This window comes from Mya arenaria, chromosome 9 (genome assembly GCF_026914265.1).
Source record: "Mya arenaria isolate MELC-2E11 chromosome 9, ASM2691426v1".
Classification (NCBI taxonomy): Eukaryota; Metazoa; Mollusca; class Bivalvia; order Myida; family Myidae; genus Mya; species Mya arenaria.
This window is the reverse complement of record NC_069130.1, coordinates 36,315,910-36,334,581: the sequence shown is the minus strand read 5'-3', so window position 1 is coordinate 36,334,581 and position 18,672 is coordinate 36,315,910. Positions and strand designations below refer to the sequence as shown.

General features: G+C 33.9%; 1 protein-coding gene across 1 annotated transcript; it reads right to left on the bottom strand.

Moving 5' to 3' along the window:
- Positions 1 to 755: 755 nt before the first annotated feature.
- Positions 756 to 17,114, bottom strand: LOC128203415 (phenylalanine--tRNA ligase beta subunit-like). The gene is made up of 18 exons (XM_052904824.1): positions 16,937 to 17,114; positions 15,126 to 15,181; positions 14,102 to 14,166; positions 12,754 to 12,810; positions 12,179 to 12,251; positions 11,322 to 11,437; positions 10,561 to 10,711; positions 9,939 to 10,047; positions 9,446 to 9,578; positions 8,385 to 8,436; positions 7,915 to 7,976; positions 6,870 to 6,976; positions 6,321 to 6,421; positions 5,200 to 5,280; positions 4,811 to 4,903; positions 3,358 to 3,475; positions 2,469 to 2,624; positions 756 to 1,934 (listed from the first exon to the last, which is right to left on the bottom strand). Exons 1-18 carry the CDS (start codon positions 16,992 to 16,994, stop codon positions 1,783 to 1,785), a joined length of 1,740 nt encoding a protein of 579 aa, XP_052760784.1. The 5' UTR covers positions 16,995 to 17,114; the 3' UTR covers positions 756 to 1,782.
- Positions 17,115 to 18,672: the final 1,558 nt, after the last annotated feature.

The window sequence follows — 18,672 nt, the reverse complement described above, 5'->3', positions numbered from 1 at the left end:
AACAAGACTAAGAGAATACCTCAACGTTCTTTTCTAAGAAAAACGGACGAGATAACTAATTAATTGGGCCCATGATAAAAAACTAGACTGCTGGAATACAGAGGACCTAAAGAATAGGAAAGGCATTTAAACTTGTTTTTATAATGAAGATCAATGAAATCATAACATTTTCAGGCCTTCCAGCAGCCACTAACAAAAAAGTAGGAAAAAAGTAGGAAAAAGGTAGGAGGTTTTCTGACAGAAAAGAAGGAAATAGTAGGAATATTTTTTACAAAAAATAGGAAAAGTAGGAATATTTTTGGTTAAATATGTAATTATTAATAGCTATTAACTCACCTAGAGGAGATGTTTTTAATGCAAAATCATACCATTATATATGCAACATTGAAAATATAAGTGAATGATGCTTGGTCGGTTTCTGTTGATGAACTGTGTGGGTGAAAAGATGATGCACGTCAAAGTGGAACATGTTGCCACACCTTTCAACAACAGAAACCAGCCAGTTTGACATCTTTTGTTCATTTTCTGCAAATAAAAGTAGCAAAAAGATCAAACTTTAATATTTTTGCGGACTTTATTTTCAAAAAAGTAGGAATAGTAGGAGTTTTTTTTAGAAAAAAGTAGGAAAAAGTAGGAAGCTGTTAAAAAAAGTAGGAAAAAGTAGGAAAGCTGGAAGGCCTGCATTTTTATGCACAATATGCATATTCAATAGTAAATGCTAGTTTTTCACATAAGTATTGTACAGATTATTCATGGAGGTTTTAAAATTTATTTTCTGAGAAAGAAGTCGACAGCAGAATCACGATAATAAATAAATATAAAATGTCTAGACAGTCAGTCACCAGTGAATACATATGATATACCAGTGCATGAATGGATAACGGCAATAATCATTATTATCAAGGTACAACCATGAACAAAGAAATTCTGTAATTAACAGTTGAACATCCAATATAGTAAGTGGGCATATATATGTGAATCAAATCATGATTGAAATAATTTAGGAAGTTGGAACTGCCTTCAAAAAAAGCCAAATTTTAAATAAAAAAATTCAATTCATTCACATTACTCACAAGACAACAATAATGCATAAAAATTGTATATGGATAGCTTATCATTGAATGCAGTTTGTAACATTATAATTATGAAACAGGCAGACAATCACACACAGGTAAACTTCCACTTGCCTGCAACTATCATATCCTGTCATTTTTGAATGAGAAAATAAGCTTTTAAAACATTTAATAGCCAACCAATGTGGTTAATTCTCTTAAGAAAAGTTTGCAGGTATTACAATTAGGGTAATGTAAAGAAGCAAACATCAGATTAATCCAGAAGGTTATAACCTGACTCTGAAAGTACATATATTTTCACCAAATTTATGTCAAAACAGGAAGATGGTGTTTTTTTTATCAAATCAGACAAAGTATAACCAAGATATATGCATTTTTTATCTGCAATTTGATGCCACTAGAATCCATTTATCATAAAAGAAAATGTGGTTGCCAATATGACACAACAATTTACCTGCACTTAATTTTATTTAAGAATAAGAACTGTTTGACTTTATTATCATTCTAAATTCCCTTAATCTTGGCATAGTTCCCCTTTGGAAAGGCCCTGACCCCATTGCTCTAGAGCTGAGACACATTCCTGGTATCTTAACATGAATACAAAACTTAATCAGAAACAGGTGGATACAATGTCTTCATCTTAAATATGTCTTCATCTTAAATTTTCAATAAAAAATAATCACTAAATGTCATCAATAGTCCCCTATCATCACTGGAGTGCCTCTAAGTTTATTTCCAGCGCAGCACAAGGCAGGTTGAGGTCAAAAGCTGTTACAACGTCAGGATGAAGGACGCCCAGTTTACCGATACTCGACCCCTTTACTAAGATGTCTGCACAACGCCCAGGGAAGAATGTCGTATCTAAAATTAAAAACATAACTTATAACTAAAAAATTTAGGCATCAAGAATATGTTCATAGATGGTAGATTGTAGTTCAATATATTCAAAGTATTAAAAGATTTAATGACAAAATTCTTCAAAAGTCTTAAGATGGTAGGTCCTATTTTTTCTGTCGTCTTGAGTGAGTTTTAGGTGATGATAGACTCAGAAAAGCAATTTTCAAATGTCATTAAAATGTTTTTATAAATCAACTGTGACAGACTTGAACTTCACAGAATTAATGTCTATTGGCTATTAACAAAAAAAGTCCTTTCTGTCTTACATTTGAGGACATAAGCTTTGCAGATAATTCCTTTGGTCCCTTGAATGCAGTCACCAGATCCATAGCCAGAGATATTTAAATTCCTCATTATCAATGATAACTAAACTCGACCATTATTGGCCTGAATGAAAAACACAGTGTCACCTGTTGTGCAAACTATTTGCAACTTATGCAGGATCTGTGGAGGATTAAAGATAAACCTATCTATCCAACTCTGCTTCTAATCCATTACCTTCAGCGGCCTGAATGCAGTACCCTGTGCCGTCAGTGGCGGGTGCTACTTGCAGAAGCTGCATGATTCGATCCAGTAACCCGTGGATGATCTCAAATCCGCCGGACTTGTTGTAGTTCACAGCCACTAGGTGTCGCTCATTGCGGGCTCCCACATCTGTAATGGGAAGAAGTCATCAGTATAAATTCATTGCTTGTCATTCTTTGGTTACCAAATTGGATTGAATTTCTTCAAATGACTAAGAGGCAATTTTCATGAGTTCAAAATACCTCAACAGATTTGATTAATTTGTACCTAAGGTTTTTAGCTAGGTTTTTAAAAAGGCAGGGTGGTGCATCAGAAAAGGGACAGGTGCTTCTACCAGGGTGTTGAAGGTGAAAAGGGCACATTGTTTCAGGCTGTGAAGAACTAAAATATTATAAATTTGACAACAAATGTTAGAAATGTGTTTAATTAAAGTTGTTTAAGGTTTTGACTGCCAGATATATTACGGTATGTTTGTATGTATAAATACTCATATAATAAGCTTTTGAAAACAATAAAGGAACTATTTTATCATTAAAAGGCTGAAGGCTACTCATGCTGGTCTGCTTGAGGTCAGATGATACCAAAAAAAGCATAGTACAGCACACTAAATTAACTTTTTAGCTAAAACCCTTCCCTACCCAAGTAACCCAGATATTTTACAGCATTGATAAAAGCAGTTAAAAATTTATGAACACTCATGATAAAAGTATGAACAACCAACAAAGGCATTAAAATCAACAAATATTTCTTTATTTAAAACATTTTCTTTAAAATAAGGATGATTTCAGCTGCATTAGTTGAATTGAAAATGATCTGAAAGAATGCCTCTTAAAATGATATTATAACAAAAGCCCTGACTCACCCTTAGAGCTATCTTTGAAGACAACATCTGAGATTTCGAACAGTTTGAGGGGCAAGGGCAGGCTCTTGTTGTGGAAGAGGGTTCTCAATACACCAGGCAATAGGCTAGTTCTGGCAACCTGGAGATAAACAATATTCCTTTAAGGACTTCATGTCTATAAACAAACACACTTATAATTCAAAAACTCACTTTATTGAATTGAGTACATAGTAGCACTCGGATGTTGATTTATAAAGACATGTTGATAAACAATTCTATTTCAAACATCATACCAAATAAAATATTTGAGTTAATAAGCGTATATTGTTTCAAAAGTCTTATTCTGTAATATAATCCATTCAATAAGCAAATAATATTTGCTAACAAAAATTGACATAAACAACCACAAAAACCATATTCCTAAATAATACTAATTGCTGATCCAAACAATATACCATATCCAAATTACTGCAATAATATCATGTATAAGCTAAATAATTATTTAGCGCCTAAAACCGCTCATATAGAATTATACCATGCCACCTATTGGACATTACAGTAAATCAAGGAAAAATGATTTTCTCCTTGTTCATAATTTCAGTCGTAGAAAATCATATGTCCATGAAGCTTTGCTTGAACTGTACCTGTTTTGGAATATATAAATGATTCAGGAGTATAGATGCAGACTATAAGTATCTCCCATGGCCGAGAGTGTAAAATAGGTTCATTCCGACCCGAGCGTTGGGTGTTTTGCGGAAACGAGGTTTACCGAGTTTCCGCAAAACACCCTGCGCGAGTTGGGATGAACATATCTTACACGAGCGGCTATGGTAGATGCTTTTTCTCCCACCTCAGTTAAACAAAATTAAGTAAAAATGTATTTTTTGCTGGAACTCTTTTGTGCTTAGTGAAAATAATTGCGTATGGATATGCGACAGCACGTGGTTGTCATGGATATGCGCGCAATGATCCAGTAAGGTTATTAGTCAAATCGGTCTTTTTAAATAGTTCTAAGGAGAATGAAGCATTATTTTTTGAATGGTGCTTCAAAACTGTTTTATGGTGACATTTGAAGCGAGAAATAATTAATTAGCGTTCTAAATATTACCATAAGTCAAGATTTCCTTGATGCTACTGACGACAGTCTTCAACAAGGGAGGTAATTACAATGTTGTGTCCATTAAAAAAAAGGAGTTCCATACGGGCATTTTATCTTCGCCCATGGGCAAGATAAGAATATCTAGCATGGTTAAATTATTGGATCTACTTATCTGAGGTGGGAGAAAAATGGTTTCCTAGCTGTCAATATTCCTGGCAATAAGGCTTGTTTTGGCCACCTACATGCAAACTATGACAGGCAGACATGAGTTTTGGGGATTATATCAGATATGTTTTACCCAAAAACTGGTAAACTGTTAAAGTACCCACAACTGGGGTTGGCCTCATGCCAGTTGAAGAATAGTGTAAAGCTTACCTGGAAGGAGAGGGTTTTAGGGTTTGAGATGTGGACAGCCTGTGTCTGCTTGATGTCCTTCCTCAACTTGTCTGCGATGTCATCTCTTGAACACTGTTAATACAATGACAAACAAATATCAACAGTGGTTATTGTAATAATGTGATAATACACAAATAAACTAAATAGTATGAATGTAGAAAGCCAGTTGTTAGCAATATTTTTTCCAACACATCTTACAGCACATATCAAGTTTACTTTGTTAGCAATGCTTTTTTTATTTTAGACAAACAGCAACTTAAGAAGGAAAAAGCTCCGTTAATTCAATGACTTTTTGCTAACTAAAATCAAGTAAACACAAATTATATTTAGTTGCATAGACTAGAATCGTAGAGAGAATTGCAACATACCAATGCGAAAGTGAGAACCTCGGTGAAGCCTGCTGCACAGATTTCCCCCCGCATCAGGTCGGTCAGCTTGTTTATTGGGAACTGGAATGCATTTTTTTTATCAATAATTTTCACATTTCAATTATGACACAGTGGCAGACTTGAAAATGCATGTAGAAAGCCCAGTTCATCAGGTGGGACAAGTTAACAGATGGTTCTGATTTAAACTGTAACTGGCTATATTTTTCAGCTCTGAGGTACATGTTCTAAGTGAAGTTTTTAATCAAAGAATAACAATGGGGTTTTTCCTTAAAATAGAATTATACCATTTCAACTATGAAGTACTGTAAAACAGTTCTCCCCAGCTGGCGAATGAGGATGTAGTTTTCACTAAAAGCATATTTGGCAAAAAGAGGTTTTACAAAAGCTCTTTGGTGTGATGGAATTTGCCTACCTGGGATATGTTGCTCTACCTATTAGATCTAGAGCAAACTAATATACAATGATACATTACAAGAAATCTTATAGTTTTGGTATTGTGCATTTTAGAATGTATGCTACAGCCACTTCCCACGAATTGTCTGTTGTGACCTTAAGGTCAAGGTCATTATAATTAAATATTAGCACATTATTCACATATCTGATCAGCTATAGTGTTTTGAACTTAGGTCAAGGTCATTATAATTAAATATCAGCACATTATTCACATATCTGATCAGCTATAGTGTTTGTGCACAGACGTTTCCATTAAAAACTGATGAATCCATCAGCTATGGCCACATCCTATGAAATGTCACAGATGTGACCTTTAAGTCAAGGTCATTATGATAATTAAATATATATTTATCACATACCTGATTAACTATAGTGTTGGTGTTAGGAATTGTCCATTTGAGGTTGTTGAATCCGTATGCTATGGCCACATCCTCCCAGATATCACAGTTGTGACCCTTAGGTCAAGGTCGTTATAATCATAAAATATACATGTTATCACATACCTGATTAACTATAGTGTTGGTGTTAGGTATTGTCCATTTGAGGTTGTTGAATCCGTATGCTATGGCCACATCCTCCCAGATATCACAGTTGTGACCCTTAGGTCAAGGTCGCTATAATCATAAAATGTATATGTTATCACATACCTGATTAGCAATAGTGTTGGTGTTAGGTATTGTCCATTTGAGGTTGTTGAATCCGTATGCTATGGCCACATCCTCCCAGATATCACAGTTGTGAAGGACATGTGATCACAAGGTCAAGGTCAACAATATACAATCTGTAGAAACCTTGGGAGAAACAAAAAAAGGGGTTTATTTAAACTATTTTTGGGGGAGTTCTGACCAATTTGGCACAGTTATTTGGACCAATCCCAAATACTAAAACATACTTTTTTTCATTATGTGAAATTAAAAATCCCAAATTCTGTTTTCTTTTCTAAATATTTCTTTAAAAGAAATTGGACCCAAAATACCCTTCTTATTTTAAGAAAGAGTTGGTTCTCTTAGATACAAACTTCATCACATTCCTTCCTTTCTATTTTTTTTAAAGCATTCTTTTTTACTTTAATGCAAAATTGGAATTCCCCGGTTCAGTAAAAAAGGACACATTTTTCCCAGTCAGAAAGTCCCATACCCCATTATCATAAAACTGTAATTCTACATTGTTACAAAACTCTTAATCATAAAGGATATCTCTCCGTGTTGGGGGAATTTCCACCTTGACGTTTTTCCCGCCATTTATTGCCTCTGACTCCATGCACATCTTGCTCAACAGTCTGGCCATCTCTTCACCCGTTATACTGAAGGTAAGGTATAGGAAGATTGAGGTAATGAAAGATCAATTAATGTCAAATTTTAACTCATTTATTTTAACTTGATTGTGGAGACCCCCACTACCTGATATGAATCACTCTCCAGTCTGTTTCCTGGGAAGCACTGGCATATTTGTTTAAAGATGCACTATTACTCCCAAATAAGATTTAACACATATAATACAATTGTTTTAATATACCAAAATAAATGAATAAATTTGAAAAAATATGGTGCTTATGAAGGATACCGAGTTTAATTAAAAGAAATGTGCGAAAAACACGGTATTGCTACCTTATGAGATGATAGTAGATCGCAGTAAATCTTTAAGCATTCATCAATCATTTAATATTTTTACGTTTTCAGCTATTAAATACACAATTATAATATTGTTATCAGTAATTAATATTTTGCAAAAATGCATTATTTAGTAAGTAATTAAGGGTTTATCACTCAAAATTTATGTTTGTTATACATGTGTATGTATTGATTTTGAACAAGAGTGTCACATTAAGACCAAGGGAGAGTTCAACTGATGGTGTTTGAACCTTTTACTTCTTAGGTGAGACCAAAGAGGTTGTGGGTTCCTACAACTTATTTCCCAAGAAATGGACACTTGATTCTAAAAACTGTCAGCTTAGTTCACATTTGAGCAAATTTTTTTTAAGTATAAATTTAAAGCTCAAATAAGCACACCTTTGAAAAAAGTAAAAGGGCTACTGCATATTAACATACAAACTACAACACCAAGAAGGCAAAATAAAGAGTGAGGTTCCTGTTTGTTATTTACTCGTCTTACGTAATTTCTAAAGGGGCACAGTTAAATTGAATAATGCCTTTCACAATTGGGAGAAAAGTTTGAATTGAGCATGTTTTATTTTTTTGTTGAACCACAACAATTAATTTCTTATCTCTCTTGCATACTTACTTTATTCCGATCTTCTTATTTATATCTTCTACATCTACAGTATCAAATCTATAAGGCAGCTCCTGTAAGAAAATGAAAAACATGCCGGTAAAAGATTAAACTGAACAAAGACAATTCCAGAAATTTCTAGAAAAAATCTGCAATTTAAATTAATACATCAGTCAATCTATCAATAACAATAATTTCCATTATTGATTAAAAAAACATTACCCGGTTAAAAATAGCGCATAATGATTTCCCTGTTGATTGTGTGTATATTTAGCATGTGAAATTCATGTGATTAGTACAGATACATATACCACAGCAATTGTTAAATTAGCTGGGATTTATGTGGTAGACAAACCCAGTAAATTTAGAAATGGAAAAAAATATGCAAAATATACATATGTCATTAGCGAAGTTTTTGGCATTTTTTTGCAATTCTTTCATCTAGTGTCTAGTCCCTTTAAAATGTACCATATGTAACTTACAGGGTGAATGACAGAGGTACCATCTGGCTGAATAACTTCTGCTTGTTCTACCCTGCAAATAGGAATACAAAATGAGTTGCACCCTTTTGGACTCACATCAATTTCTGATGAAAAATAAACTGAATTTGTGTTAACATAGTTTCAAAATCCATCCTTTGCATACATGTTCAAGAGTGAAATATCTGCACATAGAGTAAAATTAACTCTCATGAAAACAGGAGTGCCACATAGCCAATGGTAGTCTGTTATTTTCCTCAAAACAAAGTGCATATCTTCAAATAATTGAATCCTTGCTATACACGTGCATATTGTCTATGGCAACATGTGTATCAAGTTTTATTTAGTTTTCATAATAATTCTTAAATGACAAAATCGCCTACAACACCAATGCGCAGCTGCCATAGCCAACAAGCTACCACTGCCTATCACCAGCAACATCGAGATGCCGCAATTACAAACGACACCAGTTTTTCAGTAGCACCCTCCTGCCCTAATGGGGACCAGCATGGGGTACCCTTTAGCCCTCATAAAATTAAATGCTTAAGACATTCAAATACTGCTTTTGTATTGTCTAAAACTTAATAATTACTTAGATTATCAATACATACACGAAATTACAGGGCTTTTCTATAGTACCCACGAGTCCGACTATCGGACCCATTCCCAAAGTAAAATATGCGAGATTTTCCTAATCTACAGAAAAAATCCCAATGAAAAGTTTCAGCCATTTATGGTCTTTTGAAAAAGAAAAGAAACTGATATTTAATAATTTCCTCAATCGAGGAGACTGAAAAGCTTGTTCTTTTAACTTTAAAACTTCCCAATTTAGGCATATTTTGTGACGCAAATTTTCCCAAAACGGGCAGAAAAAGCCTTGTATTACTTGAATTAAAGACAATCTCTAACCTTTTCTGCCAAATTCATAATGTTCAAGTTCTTCACCGATCAATACAATGTGGGGTTTTTACCCTTAGCACCTGGTCACCTTTCTGCCAGTCCCTATCCTTTTTAAATCCTGGCCAAAACCCTTATATAGATTAAGTCATTGCCATGTAACTTACACAAAAGGTTCAGCACAATACTGGCTGAACATTGTGACAACGGTATCCAGCACAATTTTTGCCTTGGTCAGGTCTGTGGCTGTACATTCGATGAACACGTTCTTGGTATTCAGAGTGATCTTCGTGTGCTCTCCTGTAATTAAGATGACAAATATTTAGTGAACGTAGACTTCATAATGATATTTAGATAATGAAAAAGCTAAATTTCCTAGACAGTGTTTCAGAGACGACTACCAAAATAATCAGAATTTTACGGAGCCAATAAAAAACTAATATAACATCATTGCAGTTTTTTTTGTTTATTTTGCATCTTCAAGGGATAATCGTCCCACATCAGGAGAATGATTTCCGGGCGATTTTTCCCCTCAATGGTGAATTGACATGTTTGCATCAAAGGCAGCTGATACTTCAAAAATGTTTTGAATAGTTTTGAACAGGATATTACATATTATATACAATGTATAAAGCATGTAAGCTGAATGATAATTCAAACCATTTATAATAGGAGGCATGGACAGCACAACGCCTTTTGAGTCGTAGATGACTGGGTAGACTGGTTTGTCTTGGATGATGGGAAGGTATGGCTTCAGGTGACTGTCCCCCTGAATAGCGAAAAAACATACCCACAAATAAAATCCACACAAGAGCTATAACAGAACGTTTGAATACCTTCAGACAATGTCTGGTCACAGAAATAGATAAATGTGACATGTGTGTAGATGCAATACTTTCAGTAATACATGTACATGCAACACAAGATCTTTCGAGACTTTAATAGGGTGCAACTTCAGCATAGTCCCCAGATATATGTATCTCGGGGGTTAAATTATCAGCAGTGGATGATTTTCAAATTCAAGTGAATGTGTCCTTTAGACTCAATCGTAGTTTGTTTGCTCGTTAAAATAATGCATCCTGCTGGTGCACATGTTTCAGTATAAGGGGTCCTTAGGAGAGACAATTAGTATAGTTGATTTAAATGCAGGCCCCAGTATCACACAGATACGAATAGTGTTTCTGAGAAATTCAAATTACTAGGCAAACTTCGCAGTGTCTGACATATATCAAAAAGATAAACAAATTAATATCACACCTAAAGCAATGCATGAAAAACTTACTGCATATAGTTCCATAAGTTCTGGAGCAGTGTATTCCTTCGTCTGACCAAGGGGTTTGAACTTGATGTCTTTCGGTGGTTTAGCATCATAGACAAATGGCCCCTGTATCGTGTCAAGGTCATGGGTCCCGATGGCGACTAGAGTTCTGCGCCTGTAAAAGACAATTATTATAATTTGTCTCAATAGATACAGTTCAGATGCTTCAACTCTTTACTGTCAACTGTACATTAGCAGAGGGCACTACCTTGTCTATCTTTCTATTTTGATTCAGATCATAGCTTAGGTAAGGAGCGCTCTTACATAGAGCTATGTGTTACTAGGACAGGATACTATCTGCCTACACATTACGCCCCAGTAAATCAGTCTCAAGTTTTGATATGTCTTTTTTTTTTAAAACATTGCCTTAACTTGAGGTTTCAATTTCATATAATTTAAATCAGCAAACCCAACAAAAACATCATGAAGTTTTATTTAAATAATTTCTTTGTTTCTATATAAAATCAAAGAAGGGCCTCTTTTAACACTTACATCACATTGTTTTATTGACTGATGGGGCATAACTTTAAAGAGATTTTCCAGAAGTATTTCAGAAAACAATCTGATAGCATTATCAATAGACATTTAGACAGCATTCCCAGGTCTACGATTACTGCTACCAATGCTTGGTCCCTCATTCAAACGAAGGACGCAACAGCCAAACAGAGTTCACATCAATGAATTGAGTCAATTACAAGGTGAAATTTCACTGGCAAAAAACTTACCTGCATATATTTTGATGTAGCTTGTCTTGCAGATCAATGAAACTTTTGTACCGATCCTCAGTGAATTTTATGTTCCTCAACACAGCTGCAACAGCAAATGGTCGGACCTGGGCAGTCTGTAACAAAATATAATCATTTAAACATTCTAAAATGATATCATTCCCATTTTAAAGTCAAGCAGAACTTGTGGTGATATGAGATTATACTTAAGAAATGTTTCCCGACACTAAGGGCCATATGACATTATAAACACTGGCCAGTCGGTCCCAAAGGTGTATATAGACTGCGGAATTAGCAGATCAACTTTAAATGTACAAAGAAGAGACACATTTATGTCAGGTAAAATATTTATGTTTAATAAGCTCAGAACCACAAAGCTGGTAGATTATCTTCATAATCAGTCCTCTTTCTTGGCATCCCAAGGGTAAGATATTACTAGATATCTGAATACCTTTCACATTTATTACTAGATGTTTTAACCAATTCCCCATGATTTTTTCAAATTCTAGCAGAATTCTAATGTTTTTTCAATTAAGTTCTGATTTTTTTATTCCCACTTCAAAAATCTTAGGTATAACTTTTCTCATTGACAAAATATCAAGAAAAAGGCTTGAAAGTAAAAGGGCCATTGTCGGAACCCAGGTATTATAAATTCCTTTTCCCATATAGAATATATGGTTGGAAAAAAGATATTTATGTTATGAGAAGAATAGCTATCAAGCATGTAAAAGGGCATATTGACTCATGTCCTTAATTAAATGTGTTGCTCACTAACCCATACTTTTACAGTCAGGTTATTTTTTATTCAAAGAAATAAAGCAAAAAAAGGAATTGCTAAAAATCCTGTTCGAACTTACAGCTGGCAGTATTTTAAGCTGCTGACGAGCTCCTGAGGCTGGGGGAATAGCTTTGTACCGGGGTGCTTTCATCCTGGAAAACAAAAATGAAAACATATTAAACAAATGTATTAGAAATCGAGTTCTACCATCTTGAATATTTAATATCTTAAATTATATTATATAGGAAACTATATTCTATTGCTGTTTTTTTTAGTAGTATGTGTAAAGAGATTCATTTAAATAGTTTCATGAAAATATCACTAACTGATACTTAACTGATACTTAGTGTAACACTGTGACAGTAAGTGTGACTAAATTAACCCTGTTTCAATTGTGTTGTAAAAAAATTACATTACATTGTTTACATTAAAGTTTTGACTTAGATAAAATTACAAGAACATTAAGTGATGGATTTAAAATGGCAGTGACAGAGATTATTATGAAATTATTTATAATGTTCACTTAAACTTTGTTTTTATATTTGCTTCAAAGTCAAATAAAAGTTCTACTTGAATTTTGATTTATTTTTTTACATATTCAAGCAGTCATGAGTGTATTTTAAAATGTTGAATAGTTTAAAGCCTTTAACATACTTTTCCAAGAACACAAGCAATCCTCTCCCAATCCCTTCAATACAAAGCAGGTCATATCTGAAAGGCAAAAATAAATTTATCAGAATAAGAATCTAACATGATGATTCCAGACCACATTGTGTTTCTCCCTTTGCTATTGCCATGTATGTATATACATCTTAATGCTATTGATGTTATAACACCATCTGATGGTTACAACCATATTACATAAAAACAAAGTGTGTAAAAATGCAGCATAACAGAGTCAACTGGTGTTAAAATGACCCTGGTGTACAAGGCAAGGAAGAAAATTATTGATGTCCATCTTTAAAGCTGCTCTCTCACAGATTATCTGTGTCGGCAACTTTTTTGTATTTTGTCTAAAACTTATATTTATACGAAAAACTGAGCAAAAATCTGCAAACCAGTGATATTAGACTGCTGACAAACAAAACAGATGGTAGATTTTTATATTTCCGTTTGAAAATTATTGTTTTATGGCTAAAAGCTTTAGTAACGGTTTAAGAAAATGCATAAAACATCAATTTTTGAACTGCAATCTGATTTTTGTCAGCAGTATTATATCACTGGTATCCATGCACTTGCGCAGGAATTGATTAGTTCGAAGACAAAAATAAAAAAAATTGTCAAAAAGTTCAATCTTTGAGTAGCAGCTTTAATAATCTTTCTTATATACATAACTAAGTTTCATGGAAATATATATATTTAAAGGTAATGGAAGTAGGTCCAAAGCCTATGTCTTTGAAATTAGACTATTAGATGAACAAACCTTACGCTTCTGCTTGGCAGCGAATTTATAAACAAGCCCTGTGTAAATTAAAATCCAGGATATGAGCAAGCTCGGAAAGCATTTAACCAATTCATGGCTTGTGGGGTTGTACTGATTTCGACCACTGCAAGGCTAAAGTTTTTGTTTCATCCTGGCGCTGTCAACATGACCATTACAATCACTTCAATTTTTTTCTCCAAAAAACACACATTAAAAAAATTAAAATAAATCACAAAATCCAATCCTGGTAAAATGTTTTGGACTCCTCATGTAAGTTACATATACTTCATATATTCATGTATTTATACAGAATCTAAAACCTTGTTGGAATATTATAAATTTTAGACAATGATTACTTGAAATACCCTCTACTTTACATTAAATTTTATTATAATTATTGAGATCATCTTTTTGCTTGTTTTCATATTATGAGTAAAACATTGTTAATTTTCTTTAAAAACATTTTTTTTTTTTTTTTGGTTGAAAATTTGACCTAAGATGCTTTGTGAATATAGCCCTAACCCAAAGTAATTCAACTTGACATATTTTGAGCCAATCATTGCATGCACAATGTTATACCTGTTTGCAGGAATATCAATCTTGAACTGTTCTTCAGTTGGTTCACCTTGACCTTCCTCTTCCTCCTATAATGAAAAGATAATAGATAGTTAATTGTTTTTTAGCTCATTTACTCATATATATACATGTAAATGGCAGCCCCTTGACAAGAACTTATGAGTTTTAGATAAGAGCAGTTCCATACATGTACATGTTCCAGTTTGGGCATTTAGACATATATGTTAATAATTTTAAGTTAAAAGGGTATAGGTCATTTTCCCTATACTGGATAAAAAACATCTTTCAATAACCATTAAGTAATCTATGTTTACACTGTAAATGAAAAATGAAATGTTTTGAAAGCTACTGGTTTTCAGGTCAGGGCCCTGTTTTAATCACAGGTGTTTCTTTTTTTACCTGATATATTATCTATTGTCAACTAAATTAGATATAGGGTAAAAAAATCAAAAGCAAAATATCTTAGTTATAAACCTTAATTGCTCTCATGGAAAACTGTAGAGTAACGGACAGAATTAATGTGATAAATTTTCTTTCAGTATTTTTATTGAAATGCAACTTACGGCCAAATCAAGATTATGCCTGGAAATTTACAATCTTAAAGATGCCCTCTTATTCCCACGCAAGATTTACCACAATTAAAACTTTTGTTCCAAAAACGATGAATACATATCGAAAACAATGGTTATGAAGGATACCGAGTTTAATTTGAAAGAAAATTGCATAAAACACTGTATTTCTATGTTATGAGACTAAAGTAGATCACAGTAAATCTTTTAGCATTCACCAATCATTTAATATGTTTGCGTTTTCTGCTATCAAATACATGGTTACTATCTTGTTATCAGTAATAAATATTTTCCATAAATGCATTATTTAGTTAGTAGTTGAAGGTTTATCACTCAAAATGTATGTTTGTTATACATGTATATGTATTGATTTTGAATAAGAGTGTCACTTTGAGCCTTACAATGTCTATTGAAATGAGACCAAGATTGTTATCATCTGTCAAAAAACAACAACTTACTGCAACTTCAGCCTCCAAGCCGAAATCAAAACACAGGTCGTCAAACTCCTCAAATGCTGAAAAAGGAAAAAAACAAAACTGTAAAATTTGCAAGATGAAAGCTGGCTATGTTTTTAAAATATTAAAAGCTAAATTTTAAGTTTTGCTTCCACACCTAGAAACGAATCCAGATTTCATGTAAGTGATGTAGCAAGCAAGATATCCCTTGCCCTCATCTTCTTCCAGGTGTTGTTGAAGAATGTAGGGAATTCATGTCTAAAAGACCGCATAACGTGGTCCTGACAAGAGCAATTCATATAAGGCCACTGTTTAATTTATTTTATGTCTTCCACTTGAAACGTCAACGATTGTGGATTTTTTTTAGAAAATGCTCCACGGTTCTATTATCCTCCACTATGATACTGTGTAATCTAGCAAAATAAATTGTCAAAAATTATCAGCAACAAAAGTAGGAGGGATTTTTCAGTCTAAAAAAAGACATTTCCTTGAAAACAGTTGCAAATGATTTTTAAGTGATTCTGGTAGAAAAAGTGTTTCAAACTCTTTTCTAAGAGCAGGGTTTAACAGTACATATTGGAACATTTTTCCATTGTTCAATAGTGTTTAACTTCAACATTGTGCTCAAATGGGTTAAAGCACAATTGTATAGAATAATACTTCCTCTTTATATTGATTAAAAGAGAAAACTAAGGCTTTGGGTAATATTAAAAATCATATTTTTTTGCTTGCTTGCTCCAATTATTTATTGCGGAAAACTGAGGAACAAAATATTAATTTAGTAGGTCTTATGGATAAAGTTAGCAATAGGTTGAATGTTTATGGTGCTCTTGCAGCTGCCCCAGTAGGGCAAAACCTTGATGTTTCAGCTTCCCTATTTAGTCCAAATAATTGTTTGTTGACGGATTTTTTTAGATTTTTGATATGGCAAATCCTTCACGTACAAATTGTTTAGTATCAAAAGTGGGTAGTTGTTCCGATCCCCTTCGCATAATTGTTTTCTGTGTCAGTCAACTTTCGTTTTATTGGAAAGGTAAACAACTTGTTTTAATGCATTAAATGCTTGTTAAGTGCAAAATAACATTTCACTTACATGATAAAATATGAATATAACTCTTTATGATCAATTTCAACCATAAAATACTTCACTTAAAACAATTTCAATATTTTTAAAACACCCCCGTTTTTTGCACATTCCCGTTTAGACGTTAGGGATTGGAAGAATCCCGTATAACACGTCTATTATTTTAGACTACTTCCCTATTGTGATTATTAAGTTATTTTTTTTTTAATATTATTTATTTTCCAAAAATTGTGAAACAAGTTATTATAATATAACATTGACAACGGTTGTGACAATGTTAAGATCATTTGTAACCACGGCCCCTACAGGTTTGGGGGTATAATGGAGATAGCAGGGGGAATGGGCCATGTCTTCCTGATGGCCCCGCAGTGCTGAGGTTTTGTTTTCAGGCAGGGAATGGGCCTTACCTAGGATGTCCCCATGGTGCATGGGCATTCGGCCAATATTCTACTTGCAGTTTGTTCAAGCAGGACAAGAATTATACCTGGGATCGACTGGACAGAAAGTCAATGTCCCAGCTATTCCCCGCACCTGGGGGCTGAGGTTACAAATGACTGGTGCATACTTTTCAACATAAGCCTTTAACACTTATTTCTTGTTAGCAGTCTGGAACTATCCTATGTACCCCTGGTGTGGCAAAATGTTTATATTAATAATAAAATATGTTAACAGGAGAAATAAATAATAACCATAACATATTATTCGGCCCCATATTAATTAATAAACGTACTGTAAGTTTTTCCCAAAACTTGAAATAGTTCGGACGTGTTTACCGCAACAGTCGGCATTCTGATAAGGGGAACGAGTTAAAGTATTGTAAAGAAAACGGGTATTTAGTGCAATTTGTTAAAAATGTGACAAATATGATGAAACCGGCACACGTCTGTGTCAACTTCCGGGTAAATACCACTTTTTCCTCCAAATGAAGATTTCGATCTGTTTAAAACGGCAATCGAGAAACGGTTAAAACGCTGATCGATGAGATCTAACGGCGGGGAGAGGCGTCAAAAACATAAATATTTATTATCACTAGTAGTCATACTAGAAGCCACTTAGAACTTCATAGTTATAGTACGAACCACTATAATACTAATAAGAGCTATTTATGGCACTAAAATATTACTGCAGAAAGACGGATTATTTTTAATTTTAACAAATGTTAGGTAAATTGTATTTACAAAGTCGGTGTATATTTAAACAGCACACCATAAGCTCTAAAGAGCTTGTAGCATCGACTTAAACGTATTCTACATATCACAAGTAAACAAAGAAGGCGTGTTAACAGACCATCTCGGTGGCCTTGTGGTTAGGCATCCACCTATGGAGCAGGAGGTAGTGGGTTCGATCCCTGGCCGTACCATACCAAAAGAGGTTAAAAGTTGGAACAAGTAGCTCCCTTGCCTGGCGCTTGGCATTTTAAGGGTAGTGCTTGGAAAAGTGGTGTACTCAGTACTGGTTTAACCCAGGAAAAAGTTGTACCCCGTGTATCGGTGCTCTACACCGAGCACGTAACCAAGGGGTCTCTTCGAAAAAGAGCTAGGGTATAGCCCCCGGACTTCTTTGTATCCCACCACTGTCTCTTCAGCGTGCTGCCCCTTCAGCAAAAACAAAGGACCCCGTTGGAAATAAGTGCTTTCACAGGTTATCCTTGATCATAAGGTCTAAAGAAATACATACAACACTGTGGCCAATATAGACAAAGAAAGAAATAGTTATAATGCATGTTTTTTTACACCTTCTTTAACATAGTTAATTTAGTGTAGATATATTTGTACTGTAACTACAGCTAAATAGTCAAATCATTGAAAGCTTAGACTGCATCTGAGTTTTTATTTCACGTTATTTGTCTTTGAAAGAATCTTTTCTACAATAATAATCCTAAATGTACATTTTTTTACCAATTATATCTATGATGATGAGTATGAACATTATTAGCTCATATAACACATGTACATGAACTAGCAAAAGTTAAGATTATACATCATATCTTTAGCTGATAATTTTGAATGAAATAGGCTGTTATACTCTTGATATTGTTGTTTGGCTAGAATTTCACAAGTTTGGAAATGCCGAACATAGATATTTAGATACATCAGTGTTTCCATTCCATCTTCTTCCATTCATGCTTGTCATTCAGCTAAATGAAGAATGTAGAATGCTGTTTGTATCAAGGCAGATTTCAGACCATACAGAAGTTTTACACTGCATTCCACAGTTGAAATAAATTAGTATAATTATCTTCAAAATATTCAAAGACAGCAAATATAAACAAGAGGGCCATGATGGCCCTAAAACACTCACCTAAGCAAAGGGCCACAACTCTGTGATAAAGCATTAATAAAAATGTTGCAATTTAAACATATCTTACTGATAACGATACTTTGTTTTATATTTGTAAAGGGTCATGCAATTAAGCTACCTGTAAAGTTTCATTAAATTTGGCCTGGTAGCATCAAGGTGGCTTTC